The sequence below is a fragment of the Pseudophryne corroboree genome, assembly GCF_028390025.1.
Source record: "Pseudophryne corroboree isolate aPseCor3 chromosome 3 unlocalized genomic scaffold, aPseCor3.hap2 SUPER_3_unloc_2, whole genome shotgun sequence".
Lineage (NCBI taxonomy): Eukaryota > Metazoa > Chordata > Amphibia > Anura > Myobatrachidae > Pseudophryne > Pseudophryne corroboree.
Genome location: NW_026967508.1, coordinates 3,177,727 through 3,190,439, shown reverse-complemented (window position 1 = coordinate 3,190,439; position 12,713 = coordinate 3,177,727). Strand labels below are relative to the sequence as shown.

The window sequence follows — 12,713 nt, the reverse complement described above, 5'->3', positions numbered from 1 at the left end:
ATACCGCTGTGTATAACCTTACTCCTGGAAGACTGGACCCAGTGTTCCCTGATACTTGCAGTGCTGAAAATAGCTGCCGAGGGTCTCACAGTGGGAGGAGGAGCAGCTCAGAGCGGGAAGACCTCAGCAGAATGGCGCCCTGGGCTGGGGGAGGGGCCACTGGGGAAGCGCTGACCACCCCTTGCTGACTTTACCCACCGCTTCTCTGACTTGTATGAAATTGTTCCCAGCGCCAGTAACATATGCCCTGGTGGTCTAGTGCAGTCCACAGCCATGGACCGTCTCGCGGGTTCTGGAGGTATGGAGTGCAGCAATCACGGGTCCCGCAGGCAGGAGCCAGTCTTACCTGCCCCCGTGCTCCGGTTGCAGTCTGGAGCACCACTGTGCACCCTTGCCAGTAAACGGTTGTACAGTGTCCCTGGCGAAAGTTCCTCGCCATGGCTGGAATCGCGGCTACAGTGAAGGTGTTGGAGCAGCAGTGCTGGAGTCCAAAGGACTGCCTAGCACTGCTTGCTCGATTGTAGAAATACTGAAAGAAAACAAATCATAAAATAAAAGCTTGGGCTGCATAAACCAGTCCCACTGTTTAAACTGCGATCAGCTCCTGCTGGCATCAAACTCAAACTGAGGAGCCTGGGCTGTGGGCAGGGTATGAGGGAAAAGGACCAGTGCATCTTGGGAGCTTAAAAAGCCTAAATAGTCGGTGCCTGATCCTGGTCTCCACCACCATACCACCCCAAGGTCATCCCTGTGGATGCCTACGGACGCTGAAGAAAATGATATGACAAATACTACTATACACAAACACAAAAGTAAGAGCTTTATAATAAGCGCACTGAGGGTGAGGTATAATAATTTATAGTACAACGTACTTTGTTGATATTTCTTTACAATTCTAGTTTGTTATCAGACAACAAAAAGTGGGTGTACAAGTTATAACGTTATGAACAAGGTATCACAATAACCATATTCTATCCGATATTCTAGTGCTACTGCAATTCCATGTAGTATCTTTCAATCAGCTAATGGAAAATGATCTTTCTCCTGTGTGAGTTCTTTGATGTTTTACAATCTCTCTTTTAAAATGAAAACCTTTCCCACACTCAGAGCATGAAAACGGCCTCTCACCTGTGTGATTTCTCTGATGAGTGACAAGTGTTTCCTGACGTGTAAAACATTTCCCACACTCAGAACATAAAAATGGCTTCTCACCTGTGTGGGTTCTCTGATGAGCAAGAAGTGTGTCCTGACGCGCAAAACATTTCCCACACTGAGAACATGAAAATGGCTTCTCACCTGTGTGAGTTCTTTGATGAGTTAAAAGTGTTTCCTGACGTGCAAAACATAGACTGCACTCAGAACATGAAAATGGCTTCTCACCCGTGTGACTTCTCTGATGAATGACAAGATTTGATTTAGATGTAAAATGTTTTCCACAGTCAGAACATGAACATGGCTTCACACCTGTATGACATCTCTGATGACTGACAAGATTTGATCTAGTTGTAAAACATTTCCCACAGTCAGAACATGAAAATGGCTTCACACCTGTGTGACTTCTCTTATGTGTAGTAAGTGTTCCCTGACGTGTAAAACATTTGCCACACTCAGAACATGAAAATGGCTTCTCACCTGTGTGAGTTCTCTGATGATTAACAAGATCGCCTTTAAAAATAAAACATTTCCCACACTCAGAACATGTAAATAGCTTCTCTCCTATGTGAGTTCTCTGATGAGCAACAAGATTTGATTTCTGTCTAAAGCATTTGCCACACTCAGAACATGGGAATGGTCTCTCGCCTGTGTGCATGCTCCGGTGACTGGCAACTGCTGATTTCAGTGTAAAACATTTCCCACACTCAGGACATGGAAACCGTTTGCCACCAGTGTGAGCTGTATTCTGTATGACAACATCCAATATATCAGTAGAACTTTCCTCATGCGTAGATGGAATAAGTTGTACATCTGTACTGCAATGTACTGGATGTATAATTGAAATAGTGGGGTTTTCTCTGGAATCTTGGGCGATGTTGTTATCTTGCACTCTACAATCTGGAGATAAAATGAGATTTCTCCTAACTCTATTTCTGATGTTGCAGCCATCTGTTGGAAATAAAAATAGGATTTTGGTTACCGGCCGGTAAAACCTTTTCTCATAGTCCGTCTATACCCCATGGCACTTTAGTATCATGGGGTATAGACGGGTCCACTAGGAGCCATTGGCACTTTAAGAGTTTGAGAGTGTGGGCTGGCTCCTCCCTCTATGACCCTCCTACCAGACTCAGTCTAGAAACTGTGCCCGAGGAGACAAACATCTTCGAGAGAAGGATTTGACACAGAGAGTGGCGAGATTCATACCAGCCCACACATACAAGGCACATCAAGATAGCTTAGCTTGAAAACTCAGCAACTGCTGAAACATTACTTACCAAGTAACAATGCAGTACATAACTAACCAAAGTCGTACTGAATCAGATAACGAATGCAGGAAAACAAAGCGCTGGGCGGGCGCCCAGCATCCTCTGCGGACTACGAGAAAAGGATTTACCGGTAGGTAACCAAAATCTTATTTTCTCTTACGTCCTAGAGGATGCTGGGGTCCACATTAGTACCATGGGGATATACCAAAGCTCCCAGAATGGGAGGGAGAGCGGGGAGGCTCATGCAGAACTGATTGACTGAACTTCAGATCATCAGAGGCCAAAGTATCGAACTTGTAAAACTTTGCAAACGTGTTCGACCAAGACCAAGTAAGTTGCAGTTCGGCAAAGTTGCAATGCCGAGACACCCCGGGCAGCCGCCCAGGAAGATCCCACCTTACGAATAGAGTGGACCTTAACAGATTTTGGACACGGCAGTCCTGCCATAGAATAAGCGTACTGGGTAGTGAACCAAATCCAGCGAGAAATAGTCTGCTTAGAAGCAGGACACCCAATTTTCTTAGGATCATATAGGACAAACAGAGTCCGACTTTCTGTGACGAGAAGTTCTCTTCACATATATCTTCAGAGCCCTTACAACATCCAAGGTCTTTGATGTAATTGAGGAGTCAGTAGCTACTGGCACCACAATAGGTTGGTTGATATGAAATGCCGACACAACCTTCGGAAGAAACTGTTGACGTGTCCGGAGTTCAGCTCTATCTTCGAAGAAGATCATGTAAGGACTTTTACAGGACAAAAACCCCAATCCCGACACACGTCTAGCAGAAACTGAGGCCAACAACATGACCGCCTTCCAAGTAAGAAATTTGACCTCAACCTCCTGTAGGAGTTTCAAACCAATCCGACTGGAGAAACTGCAACACCACATTAAGGTACCATGGCGCCGTAGGCGGTACAAAGGGAGGTTTGGATGAGCAGAACTCCCTTCAAAAAAAGTCTGAACCTCAGGGAGGGCAGCCAATTGTTTCTGGAAGAAGATGGAGAGGGCTGAAATCTGGACCTTCACAGATCCCAACCTCAGGCCCATATCCACACCTGCATGCAGGAAGAGGAGAAACCATCCGAGTTGAAACTCCACCGTAGGAAACTTCTTGGATTCACACCAAGAAACATTTCTTCCAAATACGATAGTAATGTTTAGACGTTACCCCTTTCCTAGCCTGTATCAGGGTAGGAATGACCTTCTTCGGAATGCCCTTCCGAGCTAATATCAGGCGTTCAATCTCTATGCCGTCAAACGTAGCCGCGGTAAGTCTTGATAGGCGAACGATCCCTGTAGCAGCAGATCCTCCCAAAGAGGAAGAGGCCTCGGCTCTTCCTGTAAGAGATTCAGAAGGTCCGCGTACCAAGCCCGCCTTGGCCAGTCCGGAGCAATGAGGATCGCCTGAATCCTTGATCGCCTTATGAGCTTTAGAACTCTTGGAATGAGTAGAAGAGGTGGAAACACATACACCGGCCGGAACACCCACGGAGACACCAGGGCGTCCACTGCATGCGAGTCTCTCGACCTGGAACAATAGAGTTGAAGCTTGTTGTTGAGACGAGATGCCATCATGTCTGTTTGGGGTAACACCCAAAGGTCTGTCATTTCCTTGAACACCTACGGATGGAGACCCCATTCCCCTGGATGGAGAACGTGTCTGCTGAGGAAGTCTGCTTCCCAGTTGTCTACTCCCGGAATGAAGATTGCTGAGAGCACCAACGCATGTCTTTCTGTCCAGAGGATGATTCTTGTCACCTCTGACATTGCAGCTCTGTTCTTCGTTACGCCCTGTCGGTTTATGTAGGCTACTGTCGTTACATTGTCCGACTGCACTTGAACGGCCCGATTTATTAGAAGATGGGCCGCCTGAAGAAGACCGTTGTAGACGGCTCTTAGTTCCAGGATGTTGATGGGCAGCCCGGCTTCCAGACTTGACCACCTTCCATGGAATGTTTCCCTCTGAGTAACTGCGCCCCAGCCCTGAAGGCTCGCATCCGTGGTTAGAAGGACCCAGTCCTGAATCCCGAACCTGCGGCCCTCCAGAAGGTGAGGCAATTGGAGCCACCAGAGGAGTGAAATCCTGGCCTTTGGCGACAGACGAATCCTCTGGAACATGTGGAAAGGAGGATCCTGATCACTTGTCCAGGAGATCCAGTTGGAAGGCCCGAGCATGGAACCTCCTGTACTGGAGAGCCTCATAAGAGGCCACCATCTTTCCAAAAAGGCGAATGCAGTGATGAACTGACACCCGGGCTGGCTTCAGGACATCCCGGACCATTATTGTATCACCAACGCTTTTTCCTGCGGAAGAAACACCCTCTGCACTTCTGTGTCGAGGATCATCCCCAGAAAAGACAACCTCTGGGTCAGTTCCAAATGTGACTTTGGGAGATTCAGAATCCAACCGTGGACTCTGAGTGGTGAGAACAATGGACTGCAACAGCTTCTCCTTGGACGAAGCCTTTATCAGCAGATCGCCCAGATATGGAATGATGTTCATACCCTGTTTGCGAAGGAGAATCATCTTTTCTGCCATCACCTTGGTAAACACCCATGGTGCTGTGGAGAGGCCGAATGGCAGGGCCTGGAACTGGAAATGACAGTCCAGCAATGCGAAACGGAGATAAGCCTGATGCAGCAGCCAGATCGGAATGTGGAGGTACGCATCCTTGATATCCAGAGATACCACAAACTTCCCCTCTTCCAGTCTTCCAGACCTGATATCACCGCCCTGAGAGATTCCATATTGAACTTGAACTCCTTTAGAAAGGGGTTCAGTGATTTTAGGTTCAGAATGGGCCTGACGAACCATCCGGTTTCGTTACTACGAAAAGGTTCAAATAGTAACCTGTGGTTTGTAAATGAGAAGGAACTGGTACAATGACCTGTGCCTCCACCAACTTCTGGACAGCTTCCTGTAGTACAGTTCTGTCAGCCAGTAGAACTGGCAAGTCTGATTTGAAAAATCGGTGAGGAGGGAGATTTTGAAATTCCAGCCTGTATCCCTGGGACACAATATCTATCACCCAGGGATCCAGGCCGGACGATACCCAGCTGTGACTGAACTGTCTGAGTCTCGCCCCCACCTCCAGGCCGTGCGGTCCACCGTCATGCGGAGGACTTTGGCGTACCTGAAACAGGCTTTTGTTCCTGGGAACCTGCAGAAGGTGTAGAATTTCTAGGCTTGTTAGGCCGAAAGGACCGAGATGCTGATGAAGAGAAGTATTTCTTCGGAGCAGGAGCAGCTGAGGGAACAAACGGAGACTTACCTGCTGTAGCCGTGGATATCCACGCATCCAAAGCTTCCCCAAAGAGAGCCTGACCTGTGTAGGGTAGGGACTCCACACTTTTCCTTGATTCCGCGTCGGCAGACCACTGGCGCAGCCACAGTCCCAGACGAGCTGAAACAGACATGGAAGAGATCCCCGCAGCCATGGAACCCAGGTCTTTCATGGATTCTACCACAAAACCTGCTGAATCGTGAATGTTATGCAAAAAAAAATTCAACATCCCCTCTATCCATCGTATCCAAATCCTCTAGTAAGGTAGCCGACCACTTTACTATAGCCCTTGCAATCCATGCACTAGCAATAGTGGGATGTAATATAGCCCCTGAAGCAGTGTACATTGATTTAAGTGTATTATCAATCTTTCTATCAGCAGACTCCTTTAAGGCGGTAGATCCTGGAACAGGTAAAACCACCTTTTTTGACAGTCTGGACACAGATGCGTAAACAATAGGCGGGTTTTCCCATTTTTTCCTATCCACCTGAGGGAAAGGAAACGCACCTGGACCCTTTTAGGAATCTGGAATTTTTTCTCAGGGTTTTCCCATGCTTTCTCAAATATAGCATTCAATTCCTTTGACGCAGGGAAGGTTAGCGAGGCTTTCTTATGTTCAGTGAAAATAGCCTCCTCAACCTGCTTAGGTGTGGTATCATTTATATTAACACATCCCTGATAGCCTCCATCATTAATTGCACCCCGTTTGCAAGAGAGGCAGACCCCCGCAACACATCCCCATTACCGTCTGTGGTATCAGAATCGGTATCCGTGTCATCTTGCGTGATGTTAACAAGTGCATGTTTTTGGGGGTATATAGTGGGGCGTCCTGAGGTACCAGAATCAGGCCATACTGCCATGGAGTTCTGTAATACCTGGGTTGCAGACTCATTACTAGCAACCCTGTCAGAAATCTGAGTAATCCAAGATTTGATAGAGGAAAACCATTCAGGCTCCCTTGCTGGAATCTGTGCTAAACCAGTGCTATAATGATTACATGGAATGGGATCATCCTGTGAGTACATATCCTCCGCAGCATATGACACAGAGTCCGTGGACATAGCTAAGAGAGACCACAAAACACTCCACACACACACACATACACACACATACACACACACACACACACACACACACACACACACACACACACACACACACACACACACACGGGAGGGCAGACAGAGTTTCCCCCCCAAGAATGGCAAGAGAGACACAGAGATTGGAGCCAACCCACACACAGCGCTTATAACCAAAGGGAGACCTCTTGTCAGCGCTGACTGTGCACCTTAATAGGATACGCAGTCGAATTGCAGCCTCCCCCCTTCCCTTCTACAACCCCCTGGTACCGTTTACAGACAGCTGGAGTTGCTGTGGAGGGACCTTCTTTCTTGGTCAGCGCTGTGCAGGCAGGAAAATGGCGCTGAAACGCTGCTGGGTCCTCTCTAAGGAGAAGCTCCGCCCCCAAAATGGTGCTGTCTTCCCGCTCTTCTTCTGCTTATACTGGCCTGAGGATTTAGTGCTGGCTGAGATCCTGGGATATTACTGCGCTCCTACCTGTTGCCGCCATCTTCACACTGACCCCCCGCTTGCTAGGGCAGTCGGTGTCTCACTTGACACTGATTCTTCAGCTCTGCAAGGGGGCGGCAGTATGCTGCTGGGGCGAGCGGTCCCCTGTGGCGGAGAACGATCAGACCCCTCTGGAGCTCAGTGTCCAGTCACTGGAGACAGTGGCTCAGACCCCTCAGGGCGGACACTGCTCCCCCCTCAGTCCCTCGATGCAGGCAGGCTATTGCCAGCAGCCTCCCTGTAAAACAAAAAACTCTAAAACAACATTTTACCAGGAAAACTCTGTAGAGCTTCCCTAGCTGTGACCGGCTCCTCCGGGCACATTTTCTAAACCGAGTCTGGTAGGAGGGGCATAGAGGGAGGAGCCAGCTCACACTCTCAAACTCTAAAAGTACCAATGGCTCCTAGTGGACCTGTCTATACCCCATGGTACTAATGTGGACCCCAGCATCCTCTAGGACGTAAGAGAAATAAATGTATAGAAATAAATATAAGGGAATACAATTGATGCAAAGGTAAAATACACAACCAGTACATTACATGCCGCACATAGTGCCCCCAGTTCACATTACATCTCCTGTATCTAGATAATCTATGGAAGGTCTTATTATTAACATATACAACTGTCCTACCCTCACCAAGAAAACAGAGTCCCTCTGACCTTACAATATCCTCAGGGTCTCCCTACATCCTTTCCACTCCTGCTCTCCCCATCCAAATCATGTCACTGTGTGTTACCAGCCCAGAGATCTGACCAGTCTCCTCCCCACACTCTCTGGTGCATCTCATACATCAGGAGCCTAATAAAGGCCGATATATGAGATACACCACAGAGTGTGGGGAGGAGACTGGTCAGACCTCTGGGCTGGTAACACACAGTGACATGATGTGAGGAGGAGAGCAGGAGTATAATAGGGGCTGATGGCTCCTGATGTATGAGATACACCAAAGAGTGTGGGGAGGAGACTGGTCAGACCTCTGGGCTGGTAACACACAGTGACATGATGTGAGGAGGAGAGCAGGAGTGTAATAGGGGCTGATGGCTCCTGATGTACGAGATACACCAGAGAGTGTGGGAGGAGACTGGTCAGACCTCTGGGCTGGTAACACACAGTGACATGATGTGAGGGGGAGAGCAGGAGTGTAATAGGGGCTGATGGATCCTGATGTATGAGATACACCAGAGAGTGTGGGGAGGAGACTGGTCAGACCTCTGGGCTGGTAACACACAGTGACATGATGTGAGGAGGAGAGCAGGAGTATAATAGTGGCTGATGGCTCCTGATGTATGAGATACACCAGAGAGTGTGGGGAGGAGACTGGTCAGACCTCTGGGCTGGTAACACACAGTGACATGATGTGAGGAGGAGAGCAGGAGTGTAATAGGGGCTGATGGCTCCTGATGTACGAGATACACCAGAGAGTGTGGGAGGAGACTGGTCAGACCTCTGGGCTGGTAACACACAGTGACATGATGTGAGGGGGAGAGCAGGAGTGTAATAGGGGCTGATGGATCCTGATGTATGAGATACACCAGAGAGTGTGGGGAGGAGACTGGTCAGACCTCTGGGCTGGTAACACACAGTGACATGATGTGAGGAGGAGAGCAGGAGTATAATAGTGGCTGATGGCTCCTGATGTATGAGATACACCAGAGAGTGTGGGGAGGAGACTGGTCAGACCTCTGGGCTGGTAACACACAGTGACATGATGTGAGGAGGAGAGCAGGAGTGTAATAGGGGCTGATGGCTCCTGATGTACGAGATACACCAGAGAGTGTGGGAGGAGACTGGTCAGACATCTGGGCTGGTAACACACAGTGACATGATGTGAGGGGGAGAGCAGGAGTGTAATAGGGGCTGATGGCTCCTGATGTACGAGATATACCAGAGAGTGTGGGGAGGAGACTGGTCAGATCTCTGGGCTGGTAACACACAGTGACATGATGTGAGAGGACTAGCAGGAGTATAATAGGGGCTGATGGCTCCTGATGTATGAGATACACCAGAGAGTGTGGGGAGGAGACTGGTCAGATCTCTGGGCTGGTAAAACACAGTGACATGATGTGAGGGGGAGAGCAGGAGTATAATAGGGACTGATGGCTCCTGATGTATGAGATACACCAGAGAGTGTGGGGAGGAGAATAGTCAGATCTCTGGGCTGGTAACACACAGTGACATGATGTGAGGGGAGAGCAGGAGTATAATAGGGGCTGATGGCTCCTGATGTATGAGATATACCAGAGAGTGTGGGGAGGAGACTGGTCAGATCTCTGGGCTGGTAAAACACAGTGATGTTTGGGGGGGGGGGTTAGCAGTTAGCAGGAGTATTAAGTATTAGAGGAGCTAATGGATATTAACTTTACGACTGGGCAAATACTTTGTCCTTATTAGTTTGTACTGACAGAGGAGAGTGTAAGATAAGAGATTGCTGTAGTGTCTGAACAAGGAGAAAATGTGACTGAGAATATGTGACTCTGGCTATTACTCACCTGTGCTGATATCTGTAGGGATTTCCTCCTCTTTATACTGCTGATCATCCCTCTCATACGTCTCTTCTCCCTCTGTATCTCCTGCCTTCAAATCAGTTACATATGTCTCTTCTTCTCCCTCTATATCTTCTACTTTAATAACAGTCAGTCCTTCGCCCTATATAAGACACAACACAATAAAATAACACTTTTTATAAAGTCTGACTTAATAAAATGCGATCAACACATCTATAAAGGGATATTAGCGCCACTGCGACCACAGTGCATTTCAGTTTTGCTATGTGTCAAATGAAAGTTCATTTTCTAACTACTTTGTTATTCCTGCTGAATTTCAGATCTGGATTTTTATTTATTTATTCTTTTGTAAGTGTATTAAAGGCCCCGGAAAGGAGAACATTAGCAACATCACGTTTTCCATTTTCCCTCTCATTGTTATATTTAGCAAGTGACTATGATTCCAGTAAGAAAAAACAAAAATTAAACAAATGTCTCCATAACAAATATATTTAAGTTTTGTGAGGTGTGAGAGAATGGTTGGGCCTAGAAAGGGACAGTGAGGTGTGAGAGAATGGTTGGGCCTAGAAAGAGACAGTGAGGTGTGAGAGAATGGTTGGGCCTAGAAAGACAGTGAGGTGTGAGAGAATGGTTGGGCCTAGAAAGAGACAGTGAGGTGTGAGAGAATGGTTGGGCCTAGAAAGATAGTGAGGTGTGAGAGAATGGTTGGGCCTAGAAAGTGACAGTGAGGTGTGAGAGAATGGTTGTGCCTAGAAAGTGTCAAAGTCGGAAAAATATCATGCTACACGTTGCCATATATTCACCCCATGCGCTTGCCCGCTGCACGTGCACATTCTCTCCCGTGCGTACGCATACTCGCAGTTGCATGACGGCGCCTCCACGGCCGTGCGCTCGGGCGCGTGGTATGTGCATTTACGGTAGAGTTTGTGTGCGTCTGGCGGGCGACTCAATCGTTACATAGTAAATCCAAATAGTATGTTTTATAGGTAATGTTCCCCTTAATAATAACTGTAAGTTTGTTTATTGTAATTGGTCCCTGGACAGAGGAATTCCTCTTTGCATGATACAAAGGGTCAGATAGGGTCTGAGCGGTGGTGTTTGGTACCTAACTAAAGAACATTTTATTAGGAACAATCCGGTGCTGGTTAGGTAAAGATTAATTGCTCCTGCGTATAGTTATGTCTATTAGTAGTTTCTGGACATTTACTATATTTGCGGTTCATTATCTATGCGGCGGGAATCCTGAGATTCCCTCCCACCTGAGCAGTTTGATATAGTCACAGCCCACCTGTTTAAACCAACCTATGACCTTTTGTTATAATGCGGGGAGACATTCCTGTGTCCAATGAACAATGAGATTATAGGTCCCTTTGTAGTATACTGTATGCAGGGTATATAAGAACAGCCAGCCTGGACCAGCTCAGTCTTCTCTCCACAACGGTTTTCATCATTGACTAACTGGGAGCTGGATTTCCAGATTGCGCCTGTGATTCATTCCCATGTGTGTAAGTTTCTCTCTGTGACCATCCTTATTCTCTGACTGTATTTTGCCACGTTTTCTCTCTCTCTCTCATTGTATGTTATTGTTTGCGATTGTGCCGCTATTGTATATTTATGTGTAGTTATTCTGTTAGATATTGATGTTAGCCTGTAGTGTATAAGATGTTAACCGTGTTTTCCCTTTTGATATAACTAAATCTCGTTAGTAAAGGTTTTGGAGCCTTAGCAAGGTATTGTGTGTTTATTACATTGCTGAGGGTATTCGGAGCGTCTCAATCGCTCAAGCAGCTTTTATATTAACAGGGTTAAGCAGCGTTATATCGCTACAGTATCTCAGTAGTAAGGTTTACAGTATAAACTCAATCTTTTAGTGCGTTTCTAACAAGGTTTACCGAGTGTCATCCAGTGAGCGTCTGAGCCGCTCGTGTTCCTCTCGTGGTCACAGCGTCCGCTACGCTAGTAGCGTAGCATTACGGTAGTCGGCCGCCTATAGCGTGTTCGATACCAAGCGTAAGCTGTGAGTGAGCGTGCCGCTCGTGCTTCTCGACCACGGCTAAGCGTCTGCTACGCTAAATACGGTACCCCATACGCCAATTGTATATAGTGAATGTTATAAGGTAAATAATCAGCTTTATCAAAAGAGACAGTGAGGTGTCACACAAAGCCAGGAACAAAGACCATCAAACATGTATATGCAGACAGAATGGAGCCACTACAAACCAAATCCAAATGTCCATATATGAACCATGAAGGTAAAATGTGTAGTTCAGTGTTACCCTGATGTTCGACTGCTGCTGAGATCACATTCCCATTCCACCCTCAGTTCGACCTACCTGACCCTCCTGTGGGACACTGTGATTCTCCTCTGTATGATCCTGGGAATAAAGAGGACGGGGACATCTCTCTGGGGTATTCCTGTTACTGGCCCCATCTGTAGGAGACACACAGTGACTGAGTACATTGTATATATGCGATTATCAGATGATGTGTATCTAGGTGGCCCCATAGCTGCTCTCTCCATTACACTACATGACAGTCTCCTCTTACCCAGTGATGTGAGGGGCCGGTGATTCTCCATCATCACGTCCTTGTACAGGCCCCTGTGTTCCTCTATATACTCCCACTCCTCCATGGAGAAATAGACCATGACGTCCTCACACCTTATAGGAACCTGACACACACAATGATACAGTCATCACCCAGACACATCCCCTGGTGTTACTGTATAATGCCCCATTCCCAGCAGTCACCTCTCCAGTCATCACCCAGACAAATCCCCTGGTGTTACTGTATAATGCCCCATTCCCAGCAGTCACCTCTCCAGTCATCACCCAAACACATCCCCTGGTGTTACTGTATAATGTCCCATTCCCAGCAGTCACCTCTCCAGTCATCACCCAGACACATCCCTTGGTGTTACTGTATAATG

The 12,713-nt window shown here is 47.5% G+C and overlaps 1 protein-coding gene across 2 annotated transcripts in view; it reads right to left on the bottom strand.

The window, feature by feature from the left end:
- Positions 1-842: 842 nt before the first annotated feature.
- Positions 843-12,713, bottom strand: part of LOC134983610 (gastrula zinc finger protein XlCGF57.1-like) — a 46,679-nt gene continuing 34,808 nt past the window's right edge. For both annotated transcript variants that reach the window (XM_063949282.1, XM_063949283.1), the window contains exons 4-7: positions 12,332-12,455; positions 12,118-12,215; positions 9,770-9,926; positions 843-2,103 (exon numbers count right to left, since the gene is read on the bottom strand). In XM_063949282.1, coding sequence (XP_063805352.1) covers positions 1,019-2,103; positions 9,770-9,926; positions 12,118-12,215; positions 12,332-12,455 — 1,464 coding nt within the window. In that variant the 3' untranslated portion in view covers positions 843-1,018. The remainder of the gene's footprint in view (positions 2,104-9,769; positions 9,927-12,117; positions 12,216-12,331; positions 12,456-12,713) is intronic.